The 13,500-nt window shown below is 49.9% G+C and overlaps 1 protein-coding gene across 1 annotated transcript in view; it reads right to left on the bottom strand.

The window, feature by feature from the left end:
- LOC144952993 (amyloid protein-binding protein 2-like) overlaps positions 1 to 13,283 on the bottom strand; it is a 69,556-nt gene extending 56,273 nt beyond the window's left edge. The window contains 3 exon segments of the mRNA XM_078883476.1: positions 1,839 to 1,990; positions 4,730 to 4,818; positions 13,146 to 13,283. Of these exon segments, the coding sequence (XP_078739602.1) occupies positions 1,839 to 1,990; positions 4,730 to 4,818; positions 13,146 to 13,283 (379 nt within the window).
- Positions 13,284 to 13,500: the final 217 nt, after the last annotated feature.

Here is a 13,500-nt window from a genome sequence, read left to right as displayed (position 1 = left end):
TCTGTGTGTGTGTATCTGTGTGTGTGTCTATCTGTGTGTGTCTATCTGTGTGTGTCTATCTGTGTGTGTCTATGTGTGTGTGTCTATGTGTGTGTGTGTCTATCTGTGTGTGTCTATGTGTGTAGTGTCTATCTAGAGTTGTCTAACCTAGCGAGGTGGCCAGGCTGATGGCTTTGTCGTGAGCAGCGGTGGCTGTGTGTGTGTCTATATGTGTGTGTGTCTCTCTGTGTGTGTGTCTCTCTGTGTGTGTCTATCTGTGTGTAGTGTCTATCTAGAGTTGTCTAACCGAGCGAGGTGGCAAGGCTGATGGCTTTGTCGTGAGCGGTGGTGGCTGTGTGTGTGTCTATCTGTGTGTGTCTATCTGTGTGTGTTTATCTGTGTGTGTCTGTGTGTCTATCTGTGTGTGTGTGTCTGTGTGTGTGTCTATCTGTGTGTGTCTCTCTGTGTGTGTGTCTGCGTGTGTCTATCTGTGTATGTGTCTCTCTGTGTGTGTGTGTCTATCTGTGTGTGTGTGTCTCTCTGTGTGTGTGTCTATCTGTGTGTAGTGTCTATCTAGAGTTGTCTAACCGAGCGAGAAGGCCAGGCTGATGGCTTTGTCGTGAGCGGCGGTGGCTGTCTGTTTGTCTCTCTGTGTGTCTGTGTGTGTGTCTATGTAGTGTGTCTATGTGTGTGTGTCTATCTAGAGTTGTCTAACCGAGCGAGGTGGCCAGGCTGATGGCTTTGTCGTGAGAGGCGGTGGCTGTCTGTGTGTGTCTATCTGTGTGTCTATGTGTGTGTGTCTATCTAGAGTTGTCTAACCGAGCGAGGTGGCCAGGCTGATGGCTTTGTCGTGAGAGGCGGTGGCTGTCTGTGTGTGTCTATCTGTGTGTCTATGTGTGTGTGTCTATCTAGAGTTGTCTAACCGAGCGAGGTGGCCAGGCTGATGGCTTTGTCGTGAGAGGCGGTGGCTGTCTGTGTGTGTCTATCTGTGTGTCTATGTGTGTGTGTCTATCTAGAGTTGTCTAACCGAGCGAGGTGGCCAGGCTGATGGCTTTGTCGTGAGAGGCGGTGGCTGTCTGTGTGTGTCTATCTGTGTGTCTATGTGTGTGTGTCTATCTAGAGTTGTCTAACCGAGCGAGGTGGCCAGGCTGATGGCTTTGTCGTGAGAGGCGGTGGCTGTCTGTGTGTGTCTATCTGTGTGTCTATGTGTGTGTGTCTATCTAGAGTTGTCTAACCGAGCGAGGTGGCCAGGCTGATGGCTTTGTCGTGAGAGGCGGTGGCTGTCTGTGTGTGTCTATCTGTGTGTCTATGTGTGTGTGTCTATCTAGAGTTGTCTAACCGAGCGAGGTGGCCAGGCTGATGGCTTTGTCGTGAGAGGCGGTGGCTGTCTGTGTGTGTCTATCTGTGTGTCTATGTGTGTGTGTCTATCTAGAGTTGTCTAACCGAGCGAGGTGGCCAGGCTGATGGCTTTGTCGTGAGAGGCGGTGGCTGTCTGTGTGTGTCTATCTGTGTGTCTATGTGTGTGTGTCTATCTAGAGTTGTCTAACCGAGCGAGGTGGCCAGGCTGATGGCTTTGTCGTGAGAGGCGGTGGCTGTCTGTGTGTGTCTATCTGTGTGTCTATGTTTGTGTGTCTATCTAGAGTTGTCTAACCGAGCGAGGTGGCCAGGCTGATGGCTTTGTCGTGAGAGGCGGTGGCTGTCTGTGTGTGTCTATCTGTGTGTCTATGTTTGTGTGTCTATCTAGAGTTGTCTAACCGAGCGAGGTGGCCAGGCTGATGGCTTTGTCGTGAGAGGCGGTGGCTGTCTGTGTGTGTCTATCTGTGTGTCTATGTGTGTGTGTCTATCTAGAGTTGTCTAACCGAGCGAGGTGGCCAGGCTGATGGCTTTGTCGTGAGCTGCGGTGGCTGTCGGCTGCAGGCAGCCGCAGCGTCGACTGAAGGCCTGGGCCAGGACGGAGGAGACGCGGACGCCGTGGTCCATCAGGGCCTGGAAGCAGTGGTGCAGTAGGTGTCTACACACACAGATAGACACACAGATAGACACAGAGACAGAGAGTGAGACACAGAGACAGAGAGAGACACACACAGGTACACACACACACAGATAGACACACACAGAGAGACACAACAACAACCGCCATTCGCCGCTAAGTGGCGGTGACGTCACCACGACGCTTGTGCCAGGCCAAGTGCACCTTGAGGCTGCCACGTGAAGTGTCGAACGCCCGCTGGCAGGAGGTCACGGGGCAGACCCAGCAAGTGCCATGGGTTGACTGCTGTGCCAGGCTAGGTGCATGAGGAGGAGGTCACGGGGCAGACCCAGCAGGTGCCATGGGTTGTACTGCTGTGCCAGGCTAGGTGCATGAGGAGGAGGTCACGGGGCAGACCCAGCAGGTGCCACGGGTCGACTGACTGATATGACCGAGATGACTGGCTGATGCACCACCTGTGCCCCCTACTGTGCCAACTTGCTGTGCTTTAGCCACCCGGCGCTCCGCTCGTTGTTGTGAGCGTCGCTCCTCCGCCCTCCGTTGTTGTTGGAGGGCGACTGCCTCCAACTGCCCAGTAGCGTCCTTCACGAGCCTCCTCCACAGAGGCCGATCTTGACACCGCTGGTACCAGTCATCGGCAAGTCCACTCAGCTCCACATCACTCCATCTCTTCTCTAGCCCGTGCCGCGCCCGTTTAGCCCCCTTGATCCGGCCGAACAAAAGCTGTCTAGGCATGCGGTGGCTGGGCATGCGGGCTACACGACCCAGCCAACGCAGCCTTGCCTGCCGGAGGAGCTCACCGATGGGACCCTGCCCAGATCTTTCGAGGATTTGTGAGCTCCTCACACAATCCAGCCTGCAGGTTAAACCCAGGATGGATCGACACACACAGATAAACACACACACACAGACACACACACTAAGTGGGTGAGTGAGTGGTGAGTGGGTGAGTGGGTGGGTGAGCGAGTGAGTGTTGAGTGAGTGGGTGGTGAGTGAATGGGTGGGTGAGTGAGCGAGTGAGTGGGTGAGTGGGTGGGTGAGCGAGTGGGTGGGTGAGTGAGTGGGTGAGTGAGTGAGTGGTGAGTGAGTGAGTGGTGAGCGAGCGAGTGAGTGAGTGGTGAGCGAGTGGTGAGTGAGTGGGTGAGCGAGTGAGTGAGTGAGTGGTGAGTGAGTGAGTGGGTGAGTGAGTGGTGAGTGAGTGGTGAGCGAGTGGTGAGCGAGTGAGTGAGTGGTGGGTGAGTAAGTGGGTGAGCGAGTGAGTGAGTGAGTGGTGAGTGAGTGGTGAGCGAGTAAGTGGTGAGTGAGTGAGTGGTGAGCGAGTGGTGAGCGAGTGAGTGGTGAGTGGGTGAGTGGGTGAGCGAGTGGGTGAGCGAGTGAGTGAGTGGTGAGCGAGTGGTGAGCGAGTGGTGAGTGGGTGAGTGGGTGGGTGAGTGAGTGAGTGGTGAGTGAGTGGTGAGTGAGTGAGTTAGTGGTGAGTGAGTGAGTGAGTGGTGAGTGAGTGGGTGAGTGGTGAGTGAGTGAGCGAGTGGTGAGTGAGTGAGTGGTGAGTGAGTGGGTGAGTGAGTGAGTGTTGAGTGAGTGAGTGAGTGGGTGAGTGAGTGAGTGAGTGAGCGAGTGGGTGAGTGTAGAGTGAGTGAGCGAGTGAGTGAGTGGTGAGCGAGTGGGTGAGCGAGTGAGTGAGTGGGTGAGTGAGTGAGTGAGTGAGTGAGCGAGTGGGTGAGTGTAGAGTGAGTGAGCGAGTGAGTGAGTGAGTGAGTGAGTGGTGAGCGAGTGGGTGAGCGAGTGAGTGAGTGGGTGAGTGAGTGAGTGGGTGAGTGAGTGAGTGGGTGAGTGAGTGGGTGAGTGAGTGAGTGAGTGAGTGGTGAGTGAGTGGGTGAGTGAGTGGGTGAGTGAGTGAGTGAGTGAGCGAGTGGGTGAGTGAGTGTAGAGTGAGTGAGCGAGTGGGTGAGTGAGTGGTGAGCGAGTGGGTGAGCGAGTGAGTGAGTGGTGAGTGGGTGAGTGAGTGAGTGAGTGGTGAGTGAGCGAGTGGTGAGTGAGTGGGCGAGTGGGTGGGTGAGTGGGTGAGCGAGTGGTGAGTGGGTGAGTGAGTGGGTGAGTGGGTGAGTGAGTGGTGAGTGAGTGAGTGGGTGAGTGAGTGAGTGGGTGAGTGAGTGGTGAGTGAGTGGGTGAGTGAGTGAGCGAGTGGTGAGTGAGTGGGTGAGTGAGTGGTGAGTGAGTGGTGAGTGAGTGGTGAGTGAGTGGCGAGTGAGTGGCGAGTGAGTGAGTGAGCGAGTGGTGAGTGAGTGGCGAGTGAGTGGGTGAGTGAGTGAGCGAGTGGTGAGTGAGTGAGTGGGTGAGTGAGTGGTGAGTGAGTGGTGAGTGAGTGGTGAGTGAGTGGCGAGTGAGTGGCGAGTGAGTGAGTGAGCGAGTGGCGAGTGAGTGGCGAGTGAGTGAGTGAGTGGCTGAGTGAGTGGTGAGTGAGTGAGTGGGTGAGTGAGTGGGTGAGTGTGTGAGTGAGTGGTGAGCGAGTGGTGAGCGAGTGGGTGAGTGAGTGATTGGTGAGCGAGTGGGTGAGTGAGTGGTGAGTGAGCGAGTGATGAGTGAGTGGTGAGCGAGTGAGCGAGTGGGTGAGTGATTGGTGAGTGAGTGGGTGAGCGAGTGAGTGGGCGAGTGGGTGAGCGAGTGGTGAGTGGGCGAGTGGGTGAGCGAGTGGTGAGTGGGTGAGCGAGTGAGTGAGTGGTGAGTGAGTGAGTGGTGAGCGAGTGGTGAGCGATCCCTCACCTCTTGTCGGACGCCCTCAGCACTTTAGTGAAGACGTCCAACTCACAGAACTCCCCACCCAGCTGGCAGAGACGGCCCTGCTGGTACAGCTACAACCACCACCACCACAACAACATCAACAACATTAACAACCACCACCACAACAACAACAACCACATCAACAACATTAACAACATTAACAACTACAACCACCACCACAACAACATCAACAACATTAACAACATTAACAACTACAACCACCACAACAACAACAACCACCACCACAACAACAACAACCACATCAACAACATTAACAACATTAACAACTACAACCACCACCACAACAACAAAATCAACAACATTAACAACATTAACAACTACAACCGCCACCACAACAACAACCACCACCACCACATCAACATCAACAACTACAACTGCCACCACCACAACCACAACAACCACAACATCAACAACATTAACTACAACCACCACCACAATAACCACCACATCACCAACATTAACTACAACCACCACCACAACAACCACCACCACAACCACAACATTAACTACAACCACCACCACCACAACAACAACCACATCAACCACCACCACAACGACAACCACCACAACATTAACAACGACAACCACCACAACAACAACCACATCAACCACCACCACAACAACAACCACCACAACATTAACAACTACAATCACCACCACAACAACAACCACATCAACCACCACAACAACAACCACATCAACCACCACAACAACAACCACAACATTAACAACTACAATCACCACCACAACAACAACCACAACATTAACAACTACAATCACCACCACAACAACAACCACAACATTAACAACTACAATCACCACCACAACAACAACCACATCAACCACCACAACAACAACCACATCAACCACCACAACAACAACCACAACATTAACAACTACAATCACCACCACAACAACAACCACAACATTAACAACTACAATCACCACCACAACAACAACCACAACATCAACCGCGTCTGAATGAACACCGCTAAGCTCAGACGCTGTCTTTCCGACAGACCTGTTCTCCACCTGAGGACGGCTGCTTGCGTTGTGGCCGAAACGTCGTGAGAATTGTATTTTATTAAGTTTCATTTTTATCATTTTATTTTGTTTTATTTTTTTATTATTTCCCTTCTACGTGACTTTACCGAAAGAACCAAGAAGATGAATCCCTGCTGCAGTCACGAAAGCTTTAAATCGAAATTTAATTCATTCCTTCCAATGATTGCTGAGCAGGAATCCATTAAATATACGCTGCCAAGCCTGGTGGTGTTTCAATCAGACGCTGTCTTTCCGACACACCTGTTCTTCACCTGAGGACGGCTGGTTGCGTTGTGGCCGAAACGTCGTGAGAATTGTATTTTATTAAGTTTATTTTATCATTTTATCATGTTTTATTTTTTTATTATTTCCCTTCTCCGTGACTTTACCGAAAGAACCAAGAAGATGAATCCCTGCTGCAGTCACGAAAGCTTTGAATCGAAAAAAAAGATGATGTTGATGATGTTGATGTTAATGATGATGATGTTGATGATGATGTTGATGATGATGATGTTGATGATGTTGATGTGAATGACGCTGTCTTTCCGACAGACCTGTTCTCCACCTGAGGACGGCTGTTTGCGTTGTGGCCGAAACGTCGTGAGAATTGTATTTTATAATTTTCGATTCAAAGCTATTCGTGACTGCAGCAGGGATTCATCTTCTTGGTTCTTTCGGTAAAGTCACGTAGAAGGGAAATAATAAAATAATAAAAATAAAACATAATACAATAATTCAATTCTCACGACGTTTCGGCCACAACGCAAGCAGCCGTCCTCAGGTGAAGAACAGCGTCTGTCGGAAAGACAGCGTCTGAATGAACAGGTCTGTCGGAAAGACAGCGTCTGAATGAACAGGTCTGTCGGAAAGACAGCGTCTGAATGAACAGGTCTGTCGGAAAGACAGCGTCTGAATGAACAGGTCTGTCGGAAAGACAGCGTCTGAATGAACAGGTCTGTCGGAAAGACAGCGTCTGAATGAACAGGTCTGTCGGAAAGACAGCGTCTGAATGAACAGGTCTGTCAGAAAGACAGCGTCTGAATGAACAGGTCTGTCGGAAAGACAACGTCTGAATGAGCAGGTCTGTCGGAAAGACAGCGTCTGAATGAACAGGTCTGTCGGAAAGACAGCGTCTGAATGAACAGGTCTGTCGGAAAGACAGCGTCTGAATGAACAGGTCTGTCGGAAAGACAGCGTCTGAATGAGCAGGTCTGTCGGAAAGACAGCGTCTGAATGAACAGGGCTGTCGGAAAGACAGCGTCTGAATGAACAGGTCTGTCGGAAAGACAGCATCTGAATGAACAGGTCTGTCGGAAAGACAGCGTCTGAATGAACAGGTCTGTCGGAAAGACAGCGTCTGAATGAACAGGTCTGTCGGAAAGACAGCGTCTGAATGAACAGGTCTGTCAGAAAGACAGCGTCTGAATGAACAGGTCTGTCGGAAAGACAGCGTCTGAATGAACAGGTCTGTCGGAAAGACAGCGTCTGAATGAACAGGTCTGTCGGAAAGACAGCGTCTGAATGAACAGGTCTGTCAGAAAGACAGCGTCTGAATGAACAGGTCTGTCGGAAAGACAGCGTCTGAATGAACAGGTCTGTCGGAAAGACAGCGTCTGAATGAGCAGGTCTGTCGGAAAGACAGCGTCTGAATGAACAGGTCTGTCGGAAAGACAGCGTCTGAATGAACAGGTCTGTCGGAAAGACAGCGTCTGAATGAACAGGTCTGTCAGAAAGACAGCGTCTGAATGAACAGGTCTGTCGGAAAGACAGCGTCTGAATGAACAGGTCTGTCGGAAAGACAGCGTCTGAATGAGCAGGTCTGTCGGAAAGACAGCGTCTGAATGAACAGGTCTGTCGGAAAGACAGCGTCTGAATGAAACAGGTCTGTCGGAAAGACAGCGTCTGAATGAACAGGGCTGTCGGAAAGACAGCGTCTGAATGAACAGGTCTGTCGGAAAGACAGCGTCTGAATGAGCAGGTCTGTCGGAAAGACAGCGTCTGAATGAACAGGTCTGTCGGAAAGACAGCGTCTGAATGAACAGGTCTGTCGGAAAGACAGCGTCTGAATGAACAGGTCTGTCAGAAAGACAGCGTCTGAATGAACAGGTCTGTCGGAAAGACAGCGTCTGAATGAACAGGTCTGTCGGAAAGACAGCGTCTGAATGAGCAGGTCTGTCGGAAAGACAGCGTCTGAATGAACAGGTCTGTCGGAAAGACAGCGTCTGAATGAAACAGGTCTGTCGGAAAGACAGCGTCTGAATGAACAGGGCTGTCGGAAAGACAGCGTCTGAATGAGCAGGTCTGTCGGAAAGACAGCGTCTGAATGAACAGGTCTGTCAGAAAGACAGCGTCTGAATGAACAGGTCTGTCGGAAAGACAGCGTCTGAATGAGCAGGTCTGTCAGAAAGACAGCGTCTGAATGAACAGGTCTGTCGGAAAGACAGCGTCTGAATGAACAGGTCTGTCGGAAAGACAGCGTCTGAATGAGCAGGTCTGTCGGAAAGACAGCGTCTGAATGAGCAGGTCTGTCGGAAAGACAGCGTCTGAATGAACAGGTCTGTCGGAAAGACAGCGTCTGAATGAGCAGGTCTGTCGGAAAGACAGCGTCTGAATGAGCAGGTCTGTCAGAAAGACAGCGTCTGAATGAACAGGTCTGTCAGAAAGACAGCGTCTGAATGAGCAGGTCTGTCAGAAAGACAGCGTCTGAATGAGCAGGTCTGTCAGAAAGACAGCGTCTGAATGAACAGGTCTGTCAGAAAGACAGCGTCTGAATGAACAGGTCTGTCGGAAAGACAGCGTCTGAATGAACAGGTCTGTCGGAAAGACAGCGTCTGAATGAACAGGTCTGTCGGAAAGACAGCGTCTGAATGAACAGGTCTGTCAGAAAGACAGCGTCTGAATGAGCAGGTCTGTCGGAAAGACAGCGTCTGAATGAACAGGTCTGTCGGAAAGACAGCGTCTGAATGAACAGGTCTGTCGGAAAGACAGCGTCTGAATGAACAGGTCTGTCGGAAAGACAGCGTCTGAATGAACAGGTCTGTCGGAAAGACAGCGTCTGAATGAACAGGTCTGTCAGAAAGACAGCGTCTGAATGAGCAGGTCTGTCGGAAAGACAGCGTCTGAATGAACAGGTCTGTCGGAAAGACAGCGTCTGAATGAACAGGTCTGTCGGAAAGACAGCGTCTGAATGAGCAGGTCTGTCGGAAAGACAGCGTCTGAATGAACAGGTCTGTCGGAAAGACAGCGTCTGAATGAACAGGTCTGTCGGAAAGACAGCGTCTGAATGAACAGGTCTGTCGGAAAGACAGCGTCTGAATGAACAGGTCTGTCGGAAAGACAGCGTCTGAATGAACAGGTCTGTCGGAAAGACAGCGTCTGAATGAACAGGTCTGTCGGAAAGACAGCGTCTGAATGAACAGGTCTGTCGGAAAGACAGCGTCTGAAGAGCAGCTCTGTCGGAAAGACAGCGTCTGAATGAACAGGTCTGTCGGAAAGACAGCGTCTGAATGAACAGGTCTGTCGGAAAGACAGCGTCTGAATGGGCAGGTCTGTCGGAAAGACAGCGTCTGAAGAGCAGCTCTGTCGGAAAGACAGCGTCTGAATGAACAGGTCTGTCGGAAAGACAGCGTCTGAATGAACAGGTCTGTCGGAAAGACAGCGTCTGAATGAACAGGTCTGTCGGAAAGACAGCATCTGAATGAACAGGTCTGTCGGAAAGACAGCGTCTGAATGAACAGGTCTGTCAGAAAGACAGCGTCTGAATGAACAGGTCTGTCAGAAAGACAGCGTCTGAATGAACAGGTCTGTCGGAAAGACAGCGTCTGAATGAACAGGTCTGTCGGAAAGACAGCATCTGAATGAACAGGTCTGTCGGAAAGACAGCGTCTGAATGAACAGGTCTGTCGGAAAGACAGCGTCTGAATGAACAGGTCTGTCGGAAAGACAGCGTCTGAATGAACAGGTCTGTCGGAAAGACAGCGTCTGAATGAACAGGTCTGTCAGAAAGACAGCGTCTGAATGAACAGGTCTGTCGGAAAGACAGCGTCTGAATGAACAGGTCTGTCGGAAAGACAGCGTCTGAATGAACAGGTCTGTCGGAAAGACAGCGTCTGAATGAACAGGTCTGTTGGAAAGACAGCGTCTGAATGAGCAGGTCTGTCGGAAAGACAGCGTCTGAATGAACAGGTCTGTCGGAAAGACAGCGTCTGAATGAACAGGTCTGTCGGAAAGACAGCGTCTGAATGAACAGGTCTGTCGGAAAGACAGCGTCTGAATGAAACAGGTCTGTCGGAAAGACAGCGTCTGAATGAACAGGTCTGTCGGAAAGACAGCGTCTGAATGAACAGGTCTGTCGGAAAGACAGCGTCTGAATGAACAGGTCTGTCGGAAAGACAGCGTCTGAATGAACAGGTCTGTCGGAAAGACAGCGTCTGAATGAACAGGTCTGTCGGAAAGACAGCGTCTGAATGAACAGGTCTGTCGGAAAGACAGCGTCTGAATGAACAGGTCTGTCGGAAAGACAGCGTCTGAATGAAACAGGTCTGTCGGAAAGACAGCGTCTGAATGAACAGGTCTGTCGGAAAGACAGCGTCTGAATGAACAGGTCTGTCGGAAAGACAGCGTCTGAATGAACAGGTCTGTCGGAAAGACAGCGTCTGAATGAACAGGTCTGTCGGAAAGACAGCGTCTGAATGAACAGGTCTGTCGGAAAGACAGCGTCTGAATGAAACAGGTCTGTCGGAAAGACAGCGTCTGAATGAACAGGTCTGTCGGAAAGACAGCGTCTGAATGAACAGGTCTGTCGGAAAGACAGCGTCTGAATGAACAGGTCTGTCGGAAAGACAGCGTCTGAATGAACAGGTCTGTCGGAAAGACAGCGTCTGAATGAACAGGTCTGTCGGAAAGACAGCGTCTGAATGAACAGCTCTGTCGGAAAGACAGCGTCTGAATGAACAGGTCTGTCGGAAAGACAGCGTCTGAATGAACAGGTCTGTCGGAAAGACAGCGTCTGAATGAACAGGTCTGTCGGAAAGACAGCGTCTGAATGAACAGGTCTGTCGGAAAGACAGCGTCTGAATGAACAGGTCTGTCGGAAAGACAGCGTCTGAATGAACAGGTCTGTCGGAAAGACAGCGTCTGAATGAACAGGTCTGTCGGAAAGACAGCGTCTGAATGAACAGGTCTGTCGGAAAGACAGCGTCTGAAAGAACAGCTCTGTCGGAAAGACAGCGTCTGAATGAACAGGTCTGTCGGAAAGACAGCGTCTGAATGAACAGGTCTGTCGGAAAGACAGCGTCTGAGTGAACAGGTCTGTCGGAAAGACAGCGTCTGAATGAACAGGTCTGTCGGAAAGACAGCGTCTGAATGAACAGGTCTGTCGGAAAGACAGCGTCTGAATGAACATGTCTGTCGGAAAGACAGCGTCTGAATGAACATGTCTGTCAGAAAGACAGCGTCTGAATGAACAGGTCTGTCGGAAAGACAGCGTCTGAATGAACAGGTCTGTCGGAAAGACAGCGTCTGAATGAACAGGTCTGTCGGAAAGACAGCGTCTGAATGAACAGGTCTGTCGGAAAGACAGCGTCTGAATGAACAGGCCTGTCGGAAAGACAGCGTCTGAATGAACAGGTCTGTCAGAAAGACAGCGTCTGAATGAACAGGTCTGTCGGAAAGACAGCGTCTGAATGAACAGGTCTGTCGGAAAGACAGCGTCTGAATGAACAGGTCTGTCGGAAAGACAGCGTCTGAATGAACAGGTCTGTCGGAAAGACAGCGTCTGAATGAACAGGTCTGTCGGAAAGACAGCGTCTGAATGAACAGGTCTGTCGGAAAGACAGCGTCTGAATGAACAGGTCTGTCGGAAAGACAGCGTCTGAATGAGCAGGTCTGTCGGAAAGACAGCGTCTGAATGAACAGGTCTGTCGGAAAGACAGCGTCTGAATGAACAGGTCTGTCGGAAATACAGCGTCTGAATGAACAGGTCTGTCGGAAAGACAGCGTCTGAATGAAACAGGTCTGTCAGAAAGACAGCGTCTGAATGAACAGGTCTGTCGGAAAGACAGCGTCTGAATGAACAGGTCTGTCGGAAAGACAGCGTCTGAATGAACAGGTCTGTCGGAAAGACAGCGTCTGAATGAACAGGTCTGTCAGAAAGACAGCGTCTGAATGAAACACCACCAGGCTTGGCAGCGTATCTGTTGATATGCAAATTCCTTTGTCAAGGCGCCCTTCCCCCCTCCAACCCAGCAGCGTAAACATACGCTAGTAGTACTACTAGCTAGTACTACTACTAGCTAGTACTACTACTAACTAGTACTACTACTAGCTAGTACTACTACTAGCTAGTACTACTACTAGCTAGTACTACTACTAGCTAGTACTACTACTAGCTAGTACTACTACTAGCTAGTACTACTACTAGCTAGTACTACTACTAGCTAGTACTACTACTAGCTAGTACTACTACTAGCTAGTACTACTACTAGCTAGTACTACTACTAGCTAGTACTACTACTAGCTAGTACTACTACTAGCTAGTACTACTACTAGCTAGTACTACTACTAGCTAGTACTACTACTAGCTAGTACTACTACTAGCTAGTACTACTACTAGTTAGTACTACTACTAGCTAGTACTACTACTAGCTAGTAGTACTACTAGCTAGTACTACTACTAGCTAGTACTACTACTAGTTAGTACTACTACTAGCTAGTAGTACTACTAGCTAGTACTACTACTAGCTAGTACTACTACTAGCTAGTACTACTACTAGCTAGTACTACTACTAGCTAGTACTACTACTAGCTAGTACTACTACTAGCTAGTACTACTACTAGCTAGTACTACTACTAGCTAGTACTACTACTAACTAGTACTACTACTAGCTAGTACTACTACTAACTAGTAGTACTACTAACTAGTAGTACTACTAGTTAGTACTACTACTAGCTAGTACTACTACTAGCTAGTACTACTACTAGCTAGTACTACTAGCTAGTACTACTACTAGCTAGTACTACTACTAACTAGTACTACTACTAACTAGTACTACTACTAGCTAGTACTACTACTAGCTAGTACTACTAGCTAGTACTACTACTAGCTAGTACTACTAGCTAGTACTACTACTAGCTAGTACTACTACTAACTAGTACTACTACTAGCTAGTACTACTACTAACTAGTAGTAGTACTAGCTAGTACTACTACTAACTAGTTAGTAGTACTACTAGTTAGTAGTACTACTAGTTAGTAGTACTACTAGTTAGTAGTACTACTAGTTAGTAGTACTACTAACTAGTAGCACTACTAGCTAGTTAGTAGTAGTACGCACCTTGTAGTAGATGTCAAACTGGACATTGTCAGGCAGGGTCCGTGCGTCCCGCCTCGCGCTGGCGTAGCAGTCGACCACGGCAGAGATGGCCGTGTTATAGAGAGTCTCCGGGACCCAGTGGAGATCAGCTGCAGCCATCTATAGACACACACAGACACACACACACACACACAGACACACACACACACACACAGACACACACACACACACACACACAGACACACACACAGACACACACACACAGACACACACAGTGTTATAGAGAGTCTCCGGGACCCAGTGGAGATCAGCTGCAGCCATCTATAGACACACACAGACAGACACACACACACACAGACAGACACACACACACACA

Source organism: Lampetra fluviatilis, chromosome 71 (assembly GCF_964198595.1).
Source record: "Lampetra fluviatilis chromosome 71, kcLamFluv1.1, whole genome shotgun sequence".
Classification (NCBI taxonomy): domain Eukaryota; kingdom Metazoa; phylum Chordata; class Hyperoartia; order Petromyzontiformes; family Petromyzontidae; genus Lampetra; species Lampetra fluviatilis.
Note: the sequence above shows the minus strand (reverse complement) of the source record. Positions and strands in the feature narration are given on the sequence as shown.